The sequence below is a fragment of the Dermacentor albipictus genome, chromosome 7 (assembly GCF_038994185.2).
Source record: "Dermacentor albipictus isolate Rhodes 1998 colony chromosome 7, USDA_Dalb.pri_finalv2, whole genome shotgun sequence".
Classification (NCBI taxonomy): domain Eukaryota; kingdom Metazoa; phylum Arthropoda; class Arachnida; order Ixodida; family Ixodidae; genus Dermacentor; species Dermacentor albipictus.
Genome location: NC_091827.1, coordinates 120,624,221 through 120,639,862, shown reverse-complemented (window position 1 = coordinate 120,639,862; position 15,642 = coordinate 120,624,221). Strand labels below are relative to the sequence as shown.

The window sequence follows — 15,642 nt, the reverse complement described above, 5'->3', positions numbered from 1 at the left end:
GCAACACACCAAACGCCTGCTCACGCAGACGCCCCTGCGGGGAATAGAAGCAGAATGACTCAAATGATAAAATGTCACACTTTCGGCGAAGTCAAGAACCTCAGTGGCTGCTATCAGAAGGCAGTCATTCTTCGAAAGTGCACACACACAAACGAGGCTGAAGTGGGGTATTTGGAATGTATTGCGACATCCAATATTTTATGAAACCTCTTATATTCTCTGGCCTTAAAAAGTTCGCGTCGAGTTAACTGAATATTTCTTTTTCATTACAGCAAAACACGTATGTAGAAATCACTGAAAGAATCCACAAAAAATATGGTGTAGTGATCAAAAGCTTTGCGACACCGCTGCATCCATTTATTACAACAATGTGCGAAAAATATGAAAACACTATAGAAAAAAGTTATAAAAAGTACACACCAGCTGTGTGCACACTATCAAAACTGTGGTTTCACTGCAAGTTTACTGCAGCACACGTTTTGCTTCCGCGGCCGTTGACTTCTTTCTTTTCAAGCTGACGCAGGTGAATGCGTAACCTCATTCGGGCATAGGTGGAAATGAGAAGCTTCTGAACAGTTGCACTGTGCACTTGGCAAGCATTCACGTTGAACTTAACCATTTTGCTCAAGTACGTCACAACAGCCTCTAAAGGAGATTGTACAGTAAGAAGGCTTTCGCTCCATTCCGTGATTCCCTTGAATAGCTCCTCGCACGACTTCAGAATACTGACTACTTCAGCACTGGGGTAATGCAGGTTGTCGCCGTTCCGGATGTATTCTTTTAGCCTTGTCAGGTAAGAATGCTGACTGTCTGTCGAACCTAGCAGAGCAGTTTTGCACTGCTCGCAACTGCTTATCTTTTTGATAATGCCTTTCACGAGGAATCCGGCAATATGAAAGAGGGTGCTACATTCTGTAGATGTCAGCTCTTCAATGAAGAGTATTTCAGAATCATCGATTTCAGATGGGTCTGGTTCAGCTAGCTCAGGCTTGCCATCTGTCAGTAGATCAACCAGATACTCCGAATCATCGACAGCATAGCTGGTTCTCTTCGGCGTGCGCCAAAATGGGCTAATGCACACAACTTTGAGAGCATATTTCATGTCCAATGCATCTGGAACCGGCTTCTTCAGGCGAACAACAGAGAAAAGGTTTTCCAGGCAATCGTGCAGTATTCTGCCAGTTAGAAAGAAAGTGTAACCTTCAGAGCTCAAAAGAATGTCCTGGAGTTGAAGTACAGCAGTAGTGGTGATTAGAAGGCCTGCCTGTGATGGCTTCCACTACGAGGAGCTGCCCATATTCATGCCTTGAAAAGTATTGATGGCCAGCTTGAGAGTACAGACAGCTTCATAATGTTTCTCCATGTCTTGAAGACTAAGAGAAACGGAGGGGTGGCGCGATGACATCAGAGTATACCACCTTGATACAAGTTCTAAAAACCATGCCGTGGTTTCGGCTACTTGCTCCAGTATTTTTTCTTTCACCAAGTACCGGATTGCAGCGGGGGTCTCTTTGAAAAATTGCACTGCAAGTCCCACTTTCATGTTTGTGAAATGTCCCGAGGAAACATGTGCTTCAGAAAGCTTCGGCGCGAGCTTCAGCTCCCTTTCTTTGTCGAACTCTAGGACAGCACGTACGTGCTCTAGTTTCACATCCTTTGAAGGTAGGTTGTGCTCGCTGACGGTTGCATCACTTAATGTGAATACGATAGAGTTTAGAAGCTGACCCTTGATATTCTTGAGCACATGGGCAGCATCTGCATGGAAAACTAACTCCATTTCACTGCATGACGGATTTGTTATAGAGCACGTAGTCTTGGAGTTCCGATGGCTGGAAAACCCGAGATCGCGCCACATTGCTCGGTTTGATGCAACCATATCTGACGTTACTGCTCGGACTCTGAGCGAAATATCTGCACACAGGTGGGCAATTTCGAAAACGCAGTCCTTGAGAGTACTGCCGTCGACGTGGCTCCCAGTAAAATGGTATGCGATCACCTGTTTCCATCGGTTGTTGAGGCCTCCTACCATGAACACCAGTGCATGACTAGCGGGATTATCTGGCTTAGGTGGAAGCGTCACACCTCCGAACACGGTGTCTTCAGCACGGTCAAGCTGAAGCGAACCCCTTGCGCTATCTCCATTTCGTCAAGGAACAAAACACAGTCTCTTTCAATGTCTTCCATGCCTTGCGCTTTGATCCTGAGGAGTTCAACAACATCATTCAAGATTCCCGGCGAGAATTTCAACCCCTGGAGGCGACGATTCAATGTTCTATCTGTCGGCAGTGGATACCCAAGCTGTATCAGTGCTCTGTAGCCAGACTTTCCGCAAGCGAACTTCAGTTGCAGCCCCTGTTTAATTGTCTGCGGCGACCACGTAGAACCTTGATTGCTGCTTCTCGAAAGCGCCTGCACTTGGTCTTCATTAAGAAATTTTATTCGCCTTTCGAAGGTTTCTATTTTACCTTCTAGTTTTCGCACCTTCTTTTTTAGGGACTGAATAGTCACGTTAGCCTTCTTGTGAACTTCTTGAAGCTGCATGTAGCTTTGTCTTGCATCGTCTAGTTGCTTTTTTAGCTCGGCACAAGAGCTGGAGGAAGCATGTACATTGCATACTTGTTCTTGTTGTGTTTTCGACTCATTGCAGACTGCCTCCTGATTGCAGTTCGTGCTGTCTTGTGCACTGCAAGAGTTGACTGGCAGATAATCTAGATGAGACCCTGAAGACAATTCAAAAGCTGCAGAAACTTCTGGTTTTCCTTGTGGCACCACTGTGATGGCTGCAGATGCTAGAACAGGTGTGCTTCTTTCCTTCGGCTTCTTTCGGTGGGGAACCAAAGCTGCACAATAAACAGGAAATTTGAGAGCTTATGGACTCAGTCAAAAGCATCGAAAGGTGACACTATAATTTCCCAGTTGCGTGAATGACAAGGCAGTTTCAAGTAAAGAAATGTAAGGTAGAGAAGTATGCGCGCTTACAGTCCTCAGTTGCGCCAGTATACCAACATATCAGCAACAGTGATATGCATTGTAAAAGTAATCACTACTGAAACATATGGTACAACTTACGTCGGAACGAAAAGATGGTTGGCACAGCGTTTCTTTTCAGCAGCTTTCGTCCGTCCGCGCGGTTGTTTTCGAAGCAGCTGTCCACAAAATGGGCCTGCGCACCAAAGAAATAGTAATATTAACAGTCGAGTAATCACTGCACAAGGCACTAAATCCGCCCCCGTGACATTACATTTATTATACACAAGGCCACGTGATGATACTCGAGGGATTTTCAAGCGTTTCACTTTTCTGCTGTTCCATTTTTGTCGGCTTTTAGGGGCAAAATGTTTTGGAAATTGGTATAGGAAAGTAAGTCACTAAGGCAAACGAACATAGTAGGCGGACGGCATATCGAAAAAAAGAACACAGTAAGAGCAAAATAAGTCCTTAGGGACGATTGATTCGAAGTGCGAAAGCTTACGCCTTTCGCTTTTTAAGAATCAACGATTAACACATTAAACTCCTTTACAGCTGCAATTTTTGATCGTTTGTTCTGCTCAGTCCTTTTAAGTCATACTTATGTTGCTGAGTAGCCGTAAGTAATCTGTATTTTGATTATTTATTTTCGGTGGTCGTTAATTTTGCTGCGTTATTTTAAGCCAGTCTAACTTTTCTGCGTCATTCTAAGTCAATATTTATTTTGTTCAATAAATTTAAGCCATATTAATTTGTATTGAGTAATTCTTAAGCAATAGTAATTGTCATAGTCATTAATCCCAGTCTTATACCTTCTTACTTTTAATTATAGTCATCTCTATTCATTGTAACACTAGCTACAAAGTAATTACGCACGATCGTTAGGGTAATTAGTCATTGACATCATAATACACTCAAGTCAGTGACACTAATGATGTGTTTATTATAATTCTATCACATATGACGAAATAATCATGCATAGACTACTGCGCTGAGGCTGCAGACAGACGACGAAGGTCGATCTTTGCCGACAAGGCACTCTAATATGACCCTTTGCAAAAACATTTCACCACGGCCACCAAACTGATTTTGGGGTTAGAAATAAAGTGCAGCAAAGGAGACATGTATGCCCTGAACAATGCCAGGTTCCCTGCCTTCACGCTGCCGCGATAAACGAATTAAGCGCAGTTCTGCCAAGCCACTGCTTTTGTTGGAGAAGGGTGAAATGAGCCCTGTCAAATTGTTCGCCATGTGCGAGCAAAGTGGTATGAGGCGTAAAATATTAGAATGCAGAGCTGCACCCAACTTCTAGGCCGGTCTGCCATGGTGAAGGGGCATTTGCTGTGCAGGAAAGTTGGTTTTCGGAATTTTCCAAACGGTGTACGAAACAATCACTGGTCTAGTATCAGAACTACTAATCACCACAAAGGAAGTAAAAATCAACAGCTCCAAATATTTCGATGTCATTATATTGGTACTCAACAAATGAAATCTTAGACTTCATTAATTTGTCGTGCGGCCTTCGCGCCTTTACTTATTTTCTTCAGAACCTCGGATGAAAGCTATGGTGTAACGATCTCTGACGCGTTCACTTTCATCAGTAATCAGTAATGCAGACATTTGCAGCGTTAGGCAAACAGATTACGAGCGGCAGAGGCCTAGAGCATAAAGGTCCGGGCACCACTGCAACACACGCATGTATTGGGTTCTGTTCAGATCAAGGTCCCTTATGCCTTGAAACTTAGTCTCTTTACACTAAAGATGCGATTCATGACCACAACTCCGCGTCCTGAAGTGTACGTTGGCTAAGAATTTTAAACACAATGCTTGGTGGTGCGGTATATGCTGGCATAATCGATCGTACCCAGTATCAAGCGCGAAATTGTAATGAATGCCTACAAAAACTGTAACGCCGTTTTTAGCGCGCACGTTGGGTATTATTTTAAAGCACTACACTTATCTATGGAGCAAGCAGCACGGAAACGAAACAAGCAATATAGTACTTACACTGCATAGGCGTGAAGTGTTGGCCGGCTGCCACTTGTCCCGTTTCACTTTTACAGTCCACAGGAGCCTTCTTTTCGGATCTCTCGGAAATGAAAACATTCTCCAGCCATTTCGGGAGGGATTTGTGCACGCAGGCACGCAACACCCCGGCATGTCTTCCTCGTCTTGCGGCCAAGAAAAATTGCAACCGACGGGAAACAGGCCGCCGCACGTGCAACTGACGCAGGCGGGACGGGGAGGGGGCACAAATATGGCGCGCGTCCTTGCCGAGGCGGCACTGACCCTTTCAAAGGATGTCCCCACCCTCCACGGAGCGGCGGAGGGGGGCGCGCGCATCGAGGCACCCTACAGGTACGGACCCACTAGCGACAAGACGCGCGCGGGATGCCGCGCGGCAGAGAGGCCACATCGGTTGTGTGCGCGGCGGCCGCCGCCGAGTCACGTGACAGCGCTGATCTCGCCTTGTCTCGAACTGCGCGAGCATAGGCGCGACATCGCCGTTGTCGCGCGCTTTTTCCTTGCTCGGAGCAGGCCAGCTCCTCGTCCCTCGTAATCTACCGCGCTGATCGCGTTGATTCCTGCAATGGCAGATGCAGACGACGATATTCTGACGACGATGAGCGTTTTCGTAATTGTGTGTTCCCTGCTGTTGCGACGGCGGCGCGCGCAAAAGGCACGCAGACGAAGGTTTTGGGTACACCCCTGCTGGCGCTACCAAGACGTCGAGGGGCAAGCGAATGTTTTGCTTCTCCGGCTGCGCGCCCGAGATGAAGGCTTCTTCCGAGAGTGAGTGATTATAACCTTTTTAAACGCGTAATGTGCCGCGTGTGTGACGTGATAGTGATGTCTTTGATTCTTGATTATAGCTTCCTTCGGATGCCGCCGAGCTCGTTTGACACACTGCTCCACCTAGTTCGGCCTGTGATTGAGCGGCAGGACACTCCGTTCAGGCAGTCGATATCCGCACACGATCGACTTGCCATGACAGTAAGGTAAGTCCGAAAGTCCGTGACCCGGTACTGTCCCGTCACAGTGCCTGATCAGCAGTCCCTCGGAAAATATTGTGTAAAACATACCGCATGAGCACTGTGTGATGCAACTCACCCCTCTCCTCCTTATTTATCCTTTGAGACGTATGTGATGAGAATACGCTTTTCAGATTTCTCGCAAACGGCGACACAATGAGAAGTTTGTCGTTCAACTTCCTGACAGGACGGTCAACAGCTGGAATGATCGTAAGAGAAACTTGTGCTGCATTATGGGAAATACTTCAGCCAATCTATGTAAGATGTCCACAAACAGCAGAAGAATGGAAAAAAAGTAAGTGCAGTCCGTTTTGTTACTGCAGAGAGAGTTTATAGTGTTGACAAGCGTCCAGCTTGCCTTTCTTTACCTCATTTGTTATGCTACTGACTTTCCCAATGCCCCCTGCATACTGACTTTTCAAATGTATGGAACTCCGGCATCTCATAATGCATAAGACAACTAAAGGTTGCCTTATGCATTATTAAGCTATGGTTTTGTCGCAGTCTCATATTATATTGCCTCCCGATCACTCTTTCAGATTGCCACAGACATGCTTGTCCACTGGAATTTTCCCAACTGCACGGGATGTATTGATGGAAAGCATGTGAGCATTGAATGTCCTGCAATTTCAGGGTCACGAAACTTGAATTACAAGAAGTCGTTCAGCACAGGCCTCATGGCAACATGCGATGCCCATTATAGGTATGGTGCACTCATGGCAAAACCAAACTTTTGTTAAACTACTCGTTAATGGCGCATTTTTCTTGTGAATCATGAAAAAAGTGTGTTATATTCATTGAAAAAGAGTGCTCTTGTATACACTGAAAGAAAAGAGGACAGTTCAATGGTGTAAGTTACATGACGAATTAAGGAGCATAGCGTAGACAGGTGTATGATTACAATGGTTTGCTCACGCAGGTTGACAGTAAACATATTTGGTTCTGCACAAATAGCAGCAGATGTTAAGATGGTAATCCGAGTTGTGATTGCGTGTGGCACGTATATTTAGTCAAACTATAGTGCAGCGCCGATATCACTTTTACGAGACTTGAACGCAGTAGTGACTTCAGCAGGAGCAAGGTGAAAGTCATCTGCTACAGATGCTAAATGGGCTGCACTGAAACTTGCTTTATTTCAGATTTGTGTATGTGGACGTTGGCCACTACGGGGGAGAAAGCGATGGAGGAGTTTTCTTAAGAACGAAGTTGATGCGCATATTGGGCGAGCGCAGATTTGGGATCCCCCCAGCAGCAACAGTTGGCTCAGCGGGACTGATACCATACTTGATGGTGGGCGACGAGGCCTTTCCATTGAAGCCTTTTCTCATGCGGCCTTATCCTCGACGTGGCAAGTTGCTTCAATTACTTTTAACGCTGACATGTTCCTCTGATTGCCGAGATGGAATATCAATGGAGCTGTACTGTGTTACTGCTGCCACTGTTTTCCATAGCAGATACAGTTTCGTGCAATGCATGCATACGGTAAAAATGGTCAAACAATTTCTACAAAACATTTACAAATGCAGTCTAGCCTGCATGCATGTACATGAATTGAATGTGTGTTGTTTAGTGGCGCAAGGGCCAGGTGTGGCCAAAGAGCGCCATGACTTATAATGTTGGGTTAAGCGCTGATTTGTGAATGGCGATAGTGGGATGTAGCATGGCTGTAAAGTGGCCTAAAATCAATCCGTATCATAGAAGCGTAAAATGATATATGGAATAAAATTATTATAGTGATACATGTAGTTGTCTATGGAGATAGTATGCATGATAAATGAACATCGTGCTAAAATGCAAGAACATGGAAATAGCACCTGTGCCTCCGGGAGGCCTTTGAGCCCAAAAGCTGGGAGGCAGGTGCTTTCTCTTAATGCAGTTACCGCAGCCGAGACCTCACGTAAGAGGCCGTGCTACGGACTTCCTGGTGATATAACATGAAAATTTTGCACATCTTTTAGAAATTCTAACAAGGATTGATATTTAAAGAGCGGTTCTATGCCTATAATCATAAGAGGATGAAGTGGAATTTGTTGCCGGTGTGGTAATGGAAAATGCTTTTTTCTATTTATGTCTAATTGAGTACATTGCAGCAGGATGTGAAGCACGGTAAGTGGCTCACCACATTTATCACACATGGGTGGATCGCCACCGGACAAGAGGTATGTGTGTGTGCTGTATGTGTGTTCTATCCTGAGTCTGCAAAGTGTCACTTCTGTATGGCGATTCTTTGATACCGGCGGCCAGTTACCAAGATACGGCTTGATAACATGTAGTTTATTTTCTGTTTGTGTGTCCCACAAACGCTGCCAGAAAGCCCTTAACTTTTTTCTTATTGAGGGCTTGAGGTCCATTACAGGGACAGTCGTGGAAGTGTTGGAAGAGTTCGCGTGGACGGATGTGGCTAGCTGATCAGCCAACACGGTTCCATTTATCTCTCGGTGCCCCGGAACCCAGCAAACCACGATTTGCTGCTTGGATGCATAGGTGGTTAGTAATGCTGAGTACAGAGATACAATGATAGGGTTTTGATATTTTTTGACAGTTTTCAAAGAGTTTACGACGCTCAATGAATCTGTGTATATAACTGCCTTTGGGATATTATTTTCTTTAATGTGTTCAACGGCGGCCAAAATCGCATAGGCCTCTGCAGTGAAAATACTTGTGCTAGGATGCAGAACACCGTAAACCGAAAAGGATGGGCCGACGGCTGCGTAGGACACGCTAGAATAACACTTCGATGCGTCAGTAAAAAATTCAGGAGAGGAAGATTTGTGCTGTAATTCTAGGAAGTGCATACGGATATGCGCGACAGGCGCGCGCTTTGTAACAGCTACGAAAGATGTATCACAGTGTATAGGTTGCCACTGCCAGGGTGGCGGCCGTACAACAGGGGGCATAAGGTGGTATTCAAGCAGTGGAACCCTTGTTTCTTCAGCTATGTCTCTAACACGCAGTGAGAAAGGCTTTGCCACTGTGGGCCGGTTGCGGAAAAGTTGAGAACTGAACAAATCATTTATAGTGGAATACGCAGGGTGGTCACTGTTTGCGTTCACTCTCAGAAAATACATGAACGACGAATATGTTCTCTGCAGATCAAGTGACCACTCATCCGATTCAACGTAAAGGCTTTCCACTGGGCTTGTTCTAAAGGCCCCTGTTGATAGGCGAATTCCTAAGTGGTGTACAGGGTCTAGCATCTTCAGAGCAGTTGGAGTAGCCGACTGGTAAACTATAGCTCCATAGTCTAGTCGTGTGCGTATGAGGCTTTTATATAGGTTCATGAGACATTTTCTATCACTGCCCCAGGTTGTGCGTGACAGCACCTTTAAGATATTCATTGTTTTCATACATTTGTTTTTAAGATACTTTATGTGCTGTATAAAGGTTAATTTCGCGTCTGAGATTATGCCTAAGAATTTATGTTCCCTGTTTACGGGCAGACGCTCACCATGCAACACAATTTCAGGATCAGGGTGCAGGCCTCTTTTTCTAGAAAAAACGACACATGTGCTTTTTTGTGGGTTCAGTCTGAACCCGTTCTCATCAGCCCATTTGGAGACATTGTTAAGACAAAGCTGGACCTGTCGCTCACAGATTGCGAGAGAACTTGATTGAAAACCTATCTGCACATCATCAACATATGTTGAATAGAAGATGTTACGTGGTATGTGTAGACGAAGAGAATTCATTTTTACTATAAAGAGCGTGCAGCTGAGCACCCCGCCCTGCGGCACTCCAGTTTCCTGTACAAATTTCCGTGACAGAACGTTGCCCACTCGAACACGGAATGTGCGATTAGACAGATAACTTTCGATAATATTGAACAAATTACCGTGTATACCTAACTGTGAGAGGTCTCTCAGTATCCCAAAGCGCCACGTAGTTTCATATGCTTTCTCCATATCTAGGAATACTGATACGAAAAACTGCTTATGAACAAAAGCTTCACGGATACGTGCCTCGATACGTATGAGATGGTCATTGGTGGATCGACCCTCCCGAAACCCACACTGGTATGGGTCGCGTAATTTGTTTGATTCGAGGAAGTGTAGTAGGCGACAGTTAATCATTTTTTCGAAAACTTTGCAGAGGCAACTTGTTAATGCTATTGGTCTGTAACTTGATACAGAGGAAGGATCCTTTCCGTGTTTTGGAATTGGAATTACAGTAGCCTCCTTCCAAACAGAGAGGATCTCGCCCGAAAACCATATAACATTGTAAAGGTAAAGGAGGGTTTTTTGTGTTTCGGAGGGTAGTTGTTTCAACATCTCATATATTACGCGGTCTGAGCCTGGGGCGGATGTATTACAATCATTCAGTGCTGCCTGCAGTTCTGCTATGGAGAATGGTTCGTTATACGCCATACTTTGATCACATTTTCTTTGTAACTTTTGATGTTCTATTCGCGTTTTGTACTTTAGCAAGGTTTCGGAGTAGTACGAGGAGCTTGATATGTATTCAAAATGTGCACCAAGAAAGTCGGCTTGATCTTCCAGGCTTTCTCCGTGGCTATTTACTAAAGGCAGGGAATATGTTTGTTGCCCATTGACTTTTTTCACTCTATTCCATACTTTGCTCTCATCTGTGTACGAGTTGATGCTTGCTATATACTTCGCCCAACTCTCTCGTCTTGCTTGTCGGCGCGTTCTCCTTGCCTGGGATTTGATATGTTTAAAGTTTTCCAGATTTTCTGCTGTTGGAGAATCGCGAAGCATCGCCCACGCTTTGTTCTGGTCCCTCCGTGCTTGCCTACATGCATCGTTCCACCAGGGAACACGCCGTTTGGAACCCATGCCGCTCGCTTGAGTAATACATTTACATGCGGCATCAAGTATAAAAGCTGTAAAATATGCAACAGCGTCATCTAAGGTTATACCGGACATCTCAGACCAGGTCATATGTGTAAGAGTGCGGTACTGCTCCCAATCGGCTGAGTCAACCTTCCACCGCGGTACCTGCGGAGGAAGTTGGGCTTGTTTCGGCGTAGTTAGGATAATTGGGAAGTGGTCACTCCCATACGGGTTGTTAAGCACATGCCATTTAAAATAGGGTAAAAGTGTCGGCGATAAAATGCTAAGATCGATGGCAGAAAATGATTTGTTAGCCAGGTTAAAATACGTAGGCTCCTTTGTATTCAAGAGGCATGCTCCAGAAGAGAAAAGCATCTGTTCAATGACGCGACCTCGCGCATCACAGCGTGGACCGCCCCACAAACTACTGTGTGTATTAAAATTACCGAGAATCATATAGGGTTCTGGGAGCTCATCTATTAATGATTCTAAATCGCGTCTGTGAAGCTGATAATGTGGTAGTATGTACAAAGAGCAGATGGTAATGAGTTTATTTAAAAGTATGGTTCGAACGGCCACGGCCTCAAGGGCCGTTTGGAGCTTTAAAAGCTGACACGCTACACTTCTGTCAGCAATAATGGCTACACCGCCAGATGATGCGACAGCATCCTCGCGGTCTTTGCGAAATGTAACATACTTTTGGAGAAAGTGTGTGTGTATAGATTTTAAATGTGTTTCCTGTAAACACAGCACTTTTGGATTGTGTTTGTGGATGAGTTCTTGTACATCATCTAGGTTTCTAAGAAGACCTCTAATGTTCCATTGAATTATTTGTGTATCCATATTGGAGGTGAATAGGTGCTATGTGTACGGAAATGAAAATTATGCCTTAAATTACAGAGCTCTTTCGAGGCCCTGTAATTGGGGTTTTGCCCTTTCTGGAGCGTTCGAGGGAGCCTCGCCGCTCCTGAGGCACGTGGCGCGCCTTGAGGACATGTGAAGTGTCCATTGCCTCTTGCGAGGCGCCGGACACATGCTCTTGCGAGCGAGAAGTTTTCTGTGAGGGTCCTGCCTCGGAAGGCAAGACCCCTGCGCCCACCAGCCCGGAGATCGGTGGGGCTCCCTGAGGGATCTGGCTGCGCCGGCTGTTGCCAGCGCTGGACGGGGCCGGGGAGGTTGGGGTAGCCTCGGCTGTGCCAACCTTCGTGGTCGTTGGCCCCACCTGCTGTGGTGGCGTAGCAGCGTTAGCTGCAGTCGCCGAGGGGGCGGATGGCGTCACTGCCGCCTCACTGGGTGTGGGACGGACAGCCGCCGGAGGCCGTTGTGGCGCTGCCCCCTGACGCGCCACTTCGGCAAAGGTGTGCTTTGGCAGGAAAGATACCCGCCTGCGTGCTTCTTTGAAACTTATGTTTTCTTTTACTTTAATCGTAACTATTTCCTTTTCTTTCTTCCAAGATTGGCACGACCGCGAGTATGCAGCGTGCTCGCCTTCACAGTTTACGCAGTGGAGAGAGTTTTCACACGATTCAGAAGTGTGCTCATTAGCACTGCATTTCGCGCAGGTTTGGCGGCCTCGGCAGCTCTGAGAGCTGTGACCGAAACGCTGGCATTTGAAGCAACGCATGGGATTAGGGATGTATGGACGAACACGGAGCTTGATATACCCGGCCTCGATGGACTCGGGCAGGACATTTGTGCCAAAAGTAAGTATCAGATGTTTGGTCTGTATTTCCTTGTTGTCACGCCTCATCTTAATTCGCTTAACGTTGATGACGTTCTTCTCACTAAAGCCCTCCAAGAGCTCAGCCTCAGTCAGCTCCAAGAGATCGTCATCGGAGACTACGCCACGGGTGGTATTCATAGTTCGATGCGGAGTTCCTGTCACTTTGGCGTCGCCAAATGATACTAGCTTGGGTAGGTTTTCATATTGCTTCAGGTTGCGGAGCTCCAAGAGGAGATCACCACTTGCCATTCTGGATGCTTTGTAACCTGTACCAAGAACTTGGGTCAGAGACTTGGACACGAGGAATGGTGATATTGTTCGTACGGGTTTGTTTGGTGTTTCGGAGTGGACAACGTGGAAGCGAGGAAAAGTTTCTTTGTGACGAGCGAAAAATTCTAAAACATCATCGGTGTGCCCCCTCTTTAGGGAGCGATCAGGTAGTGGAGGAAAGGAAGTAGCCATAGGAGATTGTAATTTCGGCAGTAACGCCAGCCACCCACCGTGGAGTCCTACAAGGGGACGCTGCAGTACACGCGAAACACGGCCTGCAAACGCCAGCTGTACGTTACCACTATAACCAAATATGAAGTAACCTAGGTTGGCTATTCACACAAGGTTAACCCTTGCTGCCTGGAAAATTTGGAAGTAAGTGGAAGGAAGAAGACAGGAAAGATGTAAAGTGAGAGACAGACGAAGGCTGGAGGAAGAGAGAGACAGGAAAAGGCAACTACCGATTTCCCCCGGGTGGTTCAGTCCGGGGGTGCCGTCTACGTGAAGCAGAGGCCAAAGAGGTGTGTTGCCTCCGCCGGGGGGCCTTAAAGGTCCGAACACCCGGCATCGGCTCAACCCCCAGGATTCCCCTTTCCCCGGACACGGCTAAGCCGCGCACGGCTACACGCGGGAGGGTCCGACCCTCGTGTGCTCGGGTCCGTGGTGTCGCAACACACCAAACGCCTGCTTACGCCACATGCATGCAGGCTAGATGTACATAGGCCCAGATTTCAACCCTTCTACATAGTAAGTCCTACAAGGAAATGTTGTTTCTGCATGGAAAAAGAAATGGTGCAGAGGACTAAATTTCGTGTATGCAGTGCAATACGAGTGTATTAAAATACTTTTATTACTGATAATTTACATGTTATGTTGCATTTTGTGCGAAAGCAATAGTATGATGCAGTAATAAAATGTAATGCTGACATACAAGGTTTAATTGCATGATTGTAAGCAAATGCATGAGCACTTCTATCCTGTTTTTCTGACAGGATAATATACTGAAAATCACAAGTTGTGCAATTCAGCCAAAGGTGGCCCTATGTAGCATTTTTTTAGCACAACGTAAGCATGCAAAAATTAATAAGAACTCGTATAATATCAGTTTATGTAGCATTTCAAATTGGCTGCACTGGAAAGAGGCACCTAGAGGACATTAGATGTAGGAACAGTTTTTTTCTTGTTGTATTCAGCAGGTGCCACAGCTGCCAGTTATTTAAAAGATTTGAAATTAGTGCTGTTGCATTTTTCATCTAAGTATGTACATGTATGCTGTAATTTTAATGCCCTGAACTTTTGTTTTTCTAGCTCTTCATGCCTACAGGGTCAGCCAGTATAGCGAGTACTTGTAGAGGGCAGTGTTCAATTACCGGCTGAGTTGTGCAAGGAGGCTCATAGAAAACAGTTTTGGTATCCTGGCTAGTAGGTGGCGAATACTGAAGAGACCTTTTCGAGCGTCAGAAGAAACCACTGAGAACATTGTAAGGGCATGTGTGGCGCTTCACAATTTTCTGATGAAAGATTCGGTGTTCGCAACATACAACCCTCCTGGATTTGTTGACCATGAAGACTGGGAGGGAAATGTCACAAATGGGGCATGGAGGAACGACAGCAGTGCCCTTCCTGGATGGACAGACCAGGGCTACCACTCTGCTCGGTAATTAGTATTTCCATGAAGGCATGAAATCGGTAATAGTTTGCATTTCCTGCTTTATTTACATTAGAGCAATTGAAGCTCATCAATAACACTTGGCATAAGATCTTGTTCATTAGAGTTTGCGTTAAGAGTTGTAACAGTGCAAAAATACATGCGTAGTGCATGTTTTGAACAAAGTCAGTGGGTACAGCTAACGACGAGGAGTAAAACACACCCATTAGAACTGTGACCTCAGTCAGACAGGCACAATAAGCTGAAGGAAAAGGTTGAACATCTCGTGCTTTTCACTGTTACAGGGCTGCATTGGAAGTAAGGGATAGACTGGCATCCTACTTCATGAGTGACGGCCAGGTGCCATGGCAGGAAAGTGTCGTGACCCGTGCAGGACGGCAGGTAATTTCCCATAACAGGCAACTACTTGTCAGCATGCACAAACACTATCATGTCAAAAGAAAGTCGAAATTGCTTGCTTTCATAGAAAAATATGACTGATTGCTTGCACTTCACATTTCATTTATTCATACTGCTCCATTTCGGCTTCATACAGCAGCTTGTGGATCTTGAATGTCACCTCACATCTTTTTTTATTTGGTAGCATCCTCAGCTTAGCAGCTATCCAATTTGCTGCATCCTCACTGTCATCTGTCGGTGCAGGCATTTCTTTTTTTTAGTTCCAACAGCGTAGCTGAGCAGCTGCCCAAGACATCTTTCACTGCTTCGTCGAAGCTGTCAGACTGCCTTCTTTTGGTCCTGCATATAAATATATCAGCGCAATGTTTTCTTGCAATCACTGATTATCATTCAAATACTGCAGGAAATGTGAACCATGCCAGTACCTAGAGGAACGTCCATTGGCTGCTCTCCTTTTGGCAGACCTGCAGGACAGGCCACATATTACACTCAAGAAATGCACTGAAAAAGTATGTCTGCTTCAAATCAAAGAAAGTGCGCACAGCTTTCTTACCCTGGATCTGGGGCAGCGGCTCCTGCTTGTGAAGGTGACAACCTGCCTCAAAAAAATTTTTGTTATGGTGTCATATTCCGACACAAGGAAGTGAACGCTAACTTACCCTGAAGAGCCAGCAGCAGATGCCGCACCTTCTGATGTGCTGGGGAGCCTATAGAAAAAATAAATATGTTGCAATTTATGCCGTGCAAAAAACATGTTGTCTTCTTGCAATGCTATGAAAAGGAGCAAGACAT

General features: G+C 45.8%; 1 protein-coding gene across 1 annotated transcript in view; it reads right to left on the bottom strand.

Moving 5' to 3' along the window:
• Nucleotides 1-14,968: 14,968 nt before the first annotated feature.
• The window catches only part of LOC135909576 (uncharacterized), a 71,707-nt gene continuing 71,033 nt past the window's right edge, over nucleotides 14,969-15,642 (bottom strand). The window contains exons 6-9 of the mRNA XM_070522633.1: nucleotides 15,510-15,557; nucleotides 15,404-15,445; nucleotides 15,276-15,314; nucleotides 14,969-15,189 (exon numbers count right to left, since the gene is read on the bottom strand). Of these exons, the coding sequence (XP_070378734.1) occupies nucleotides 15,078-15,189; nucleotides 15,276-15,314; nucleotides 15,404-15,445; nucleotides 15,510-15,557 (241 nt within the window). The 3' untranslated portion in view covers nucleotides 14,969-15,077. The remainder of the gene's footprint in view (nucleotides 15,190-15,275; nucleotides 15,315-15,403; nucleotides 15,446-15,509; nucleotides 15,558-15,642) is intronic.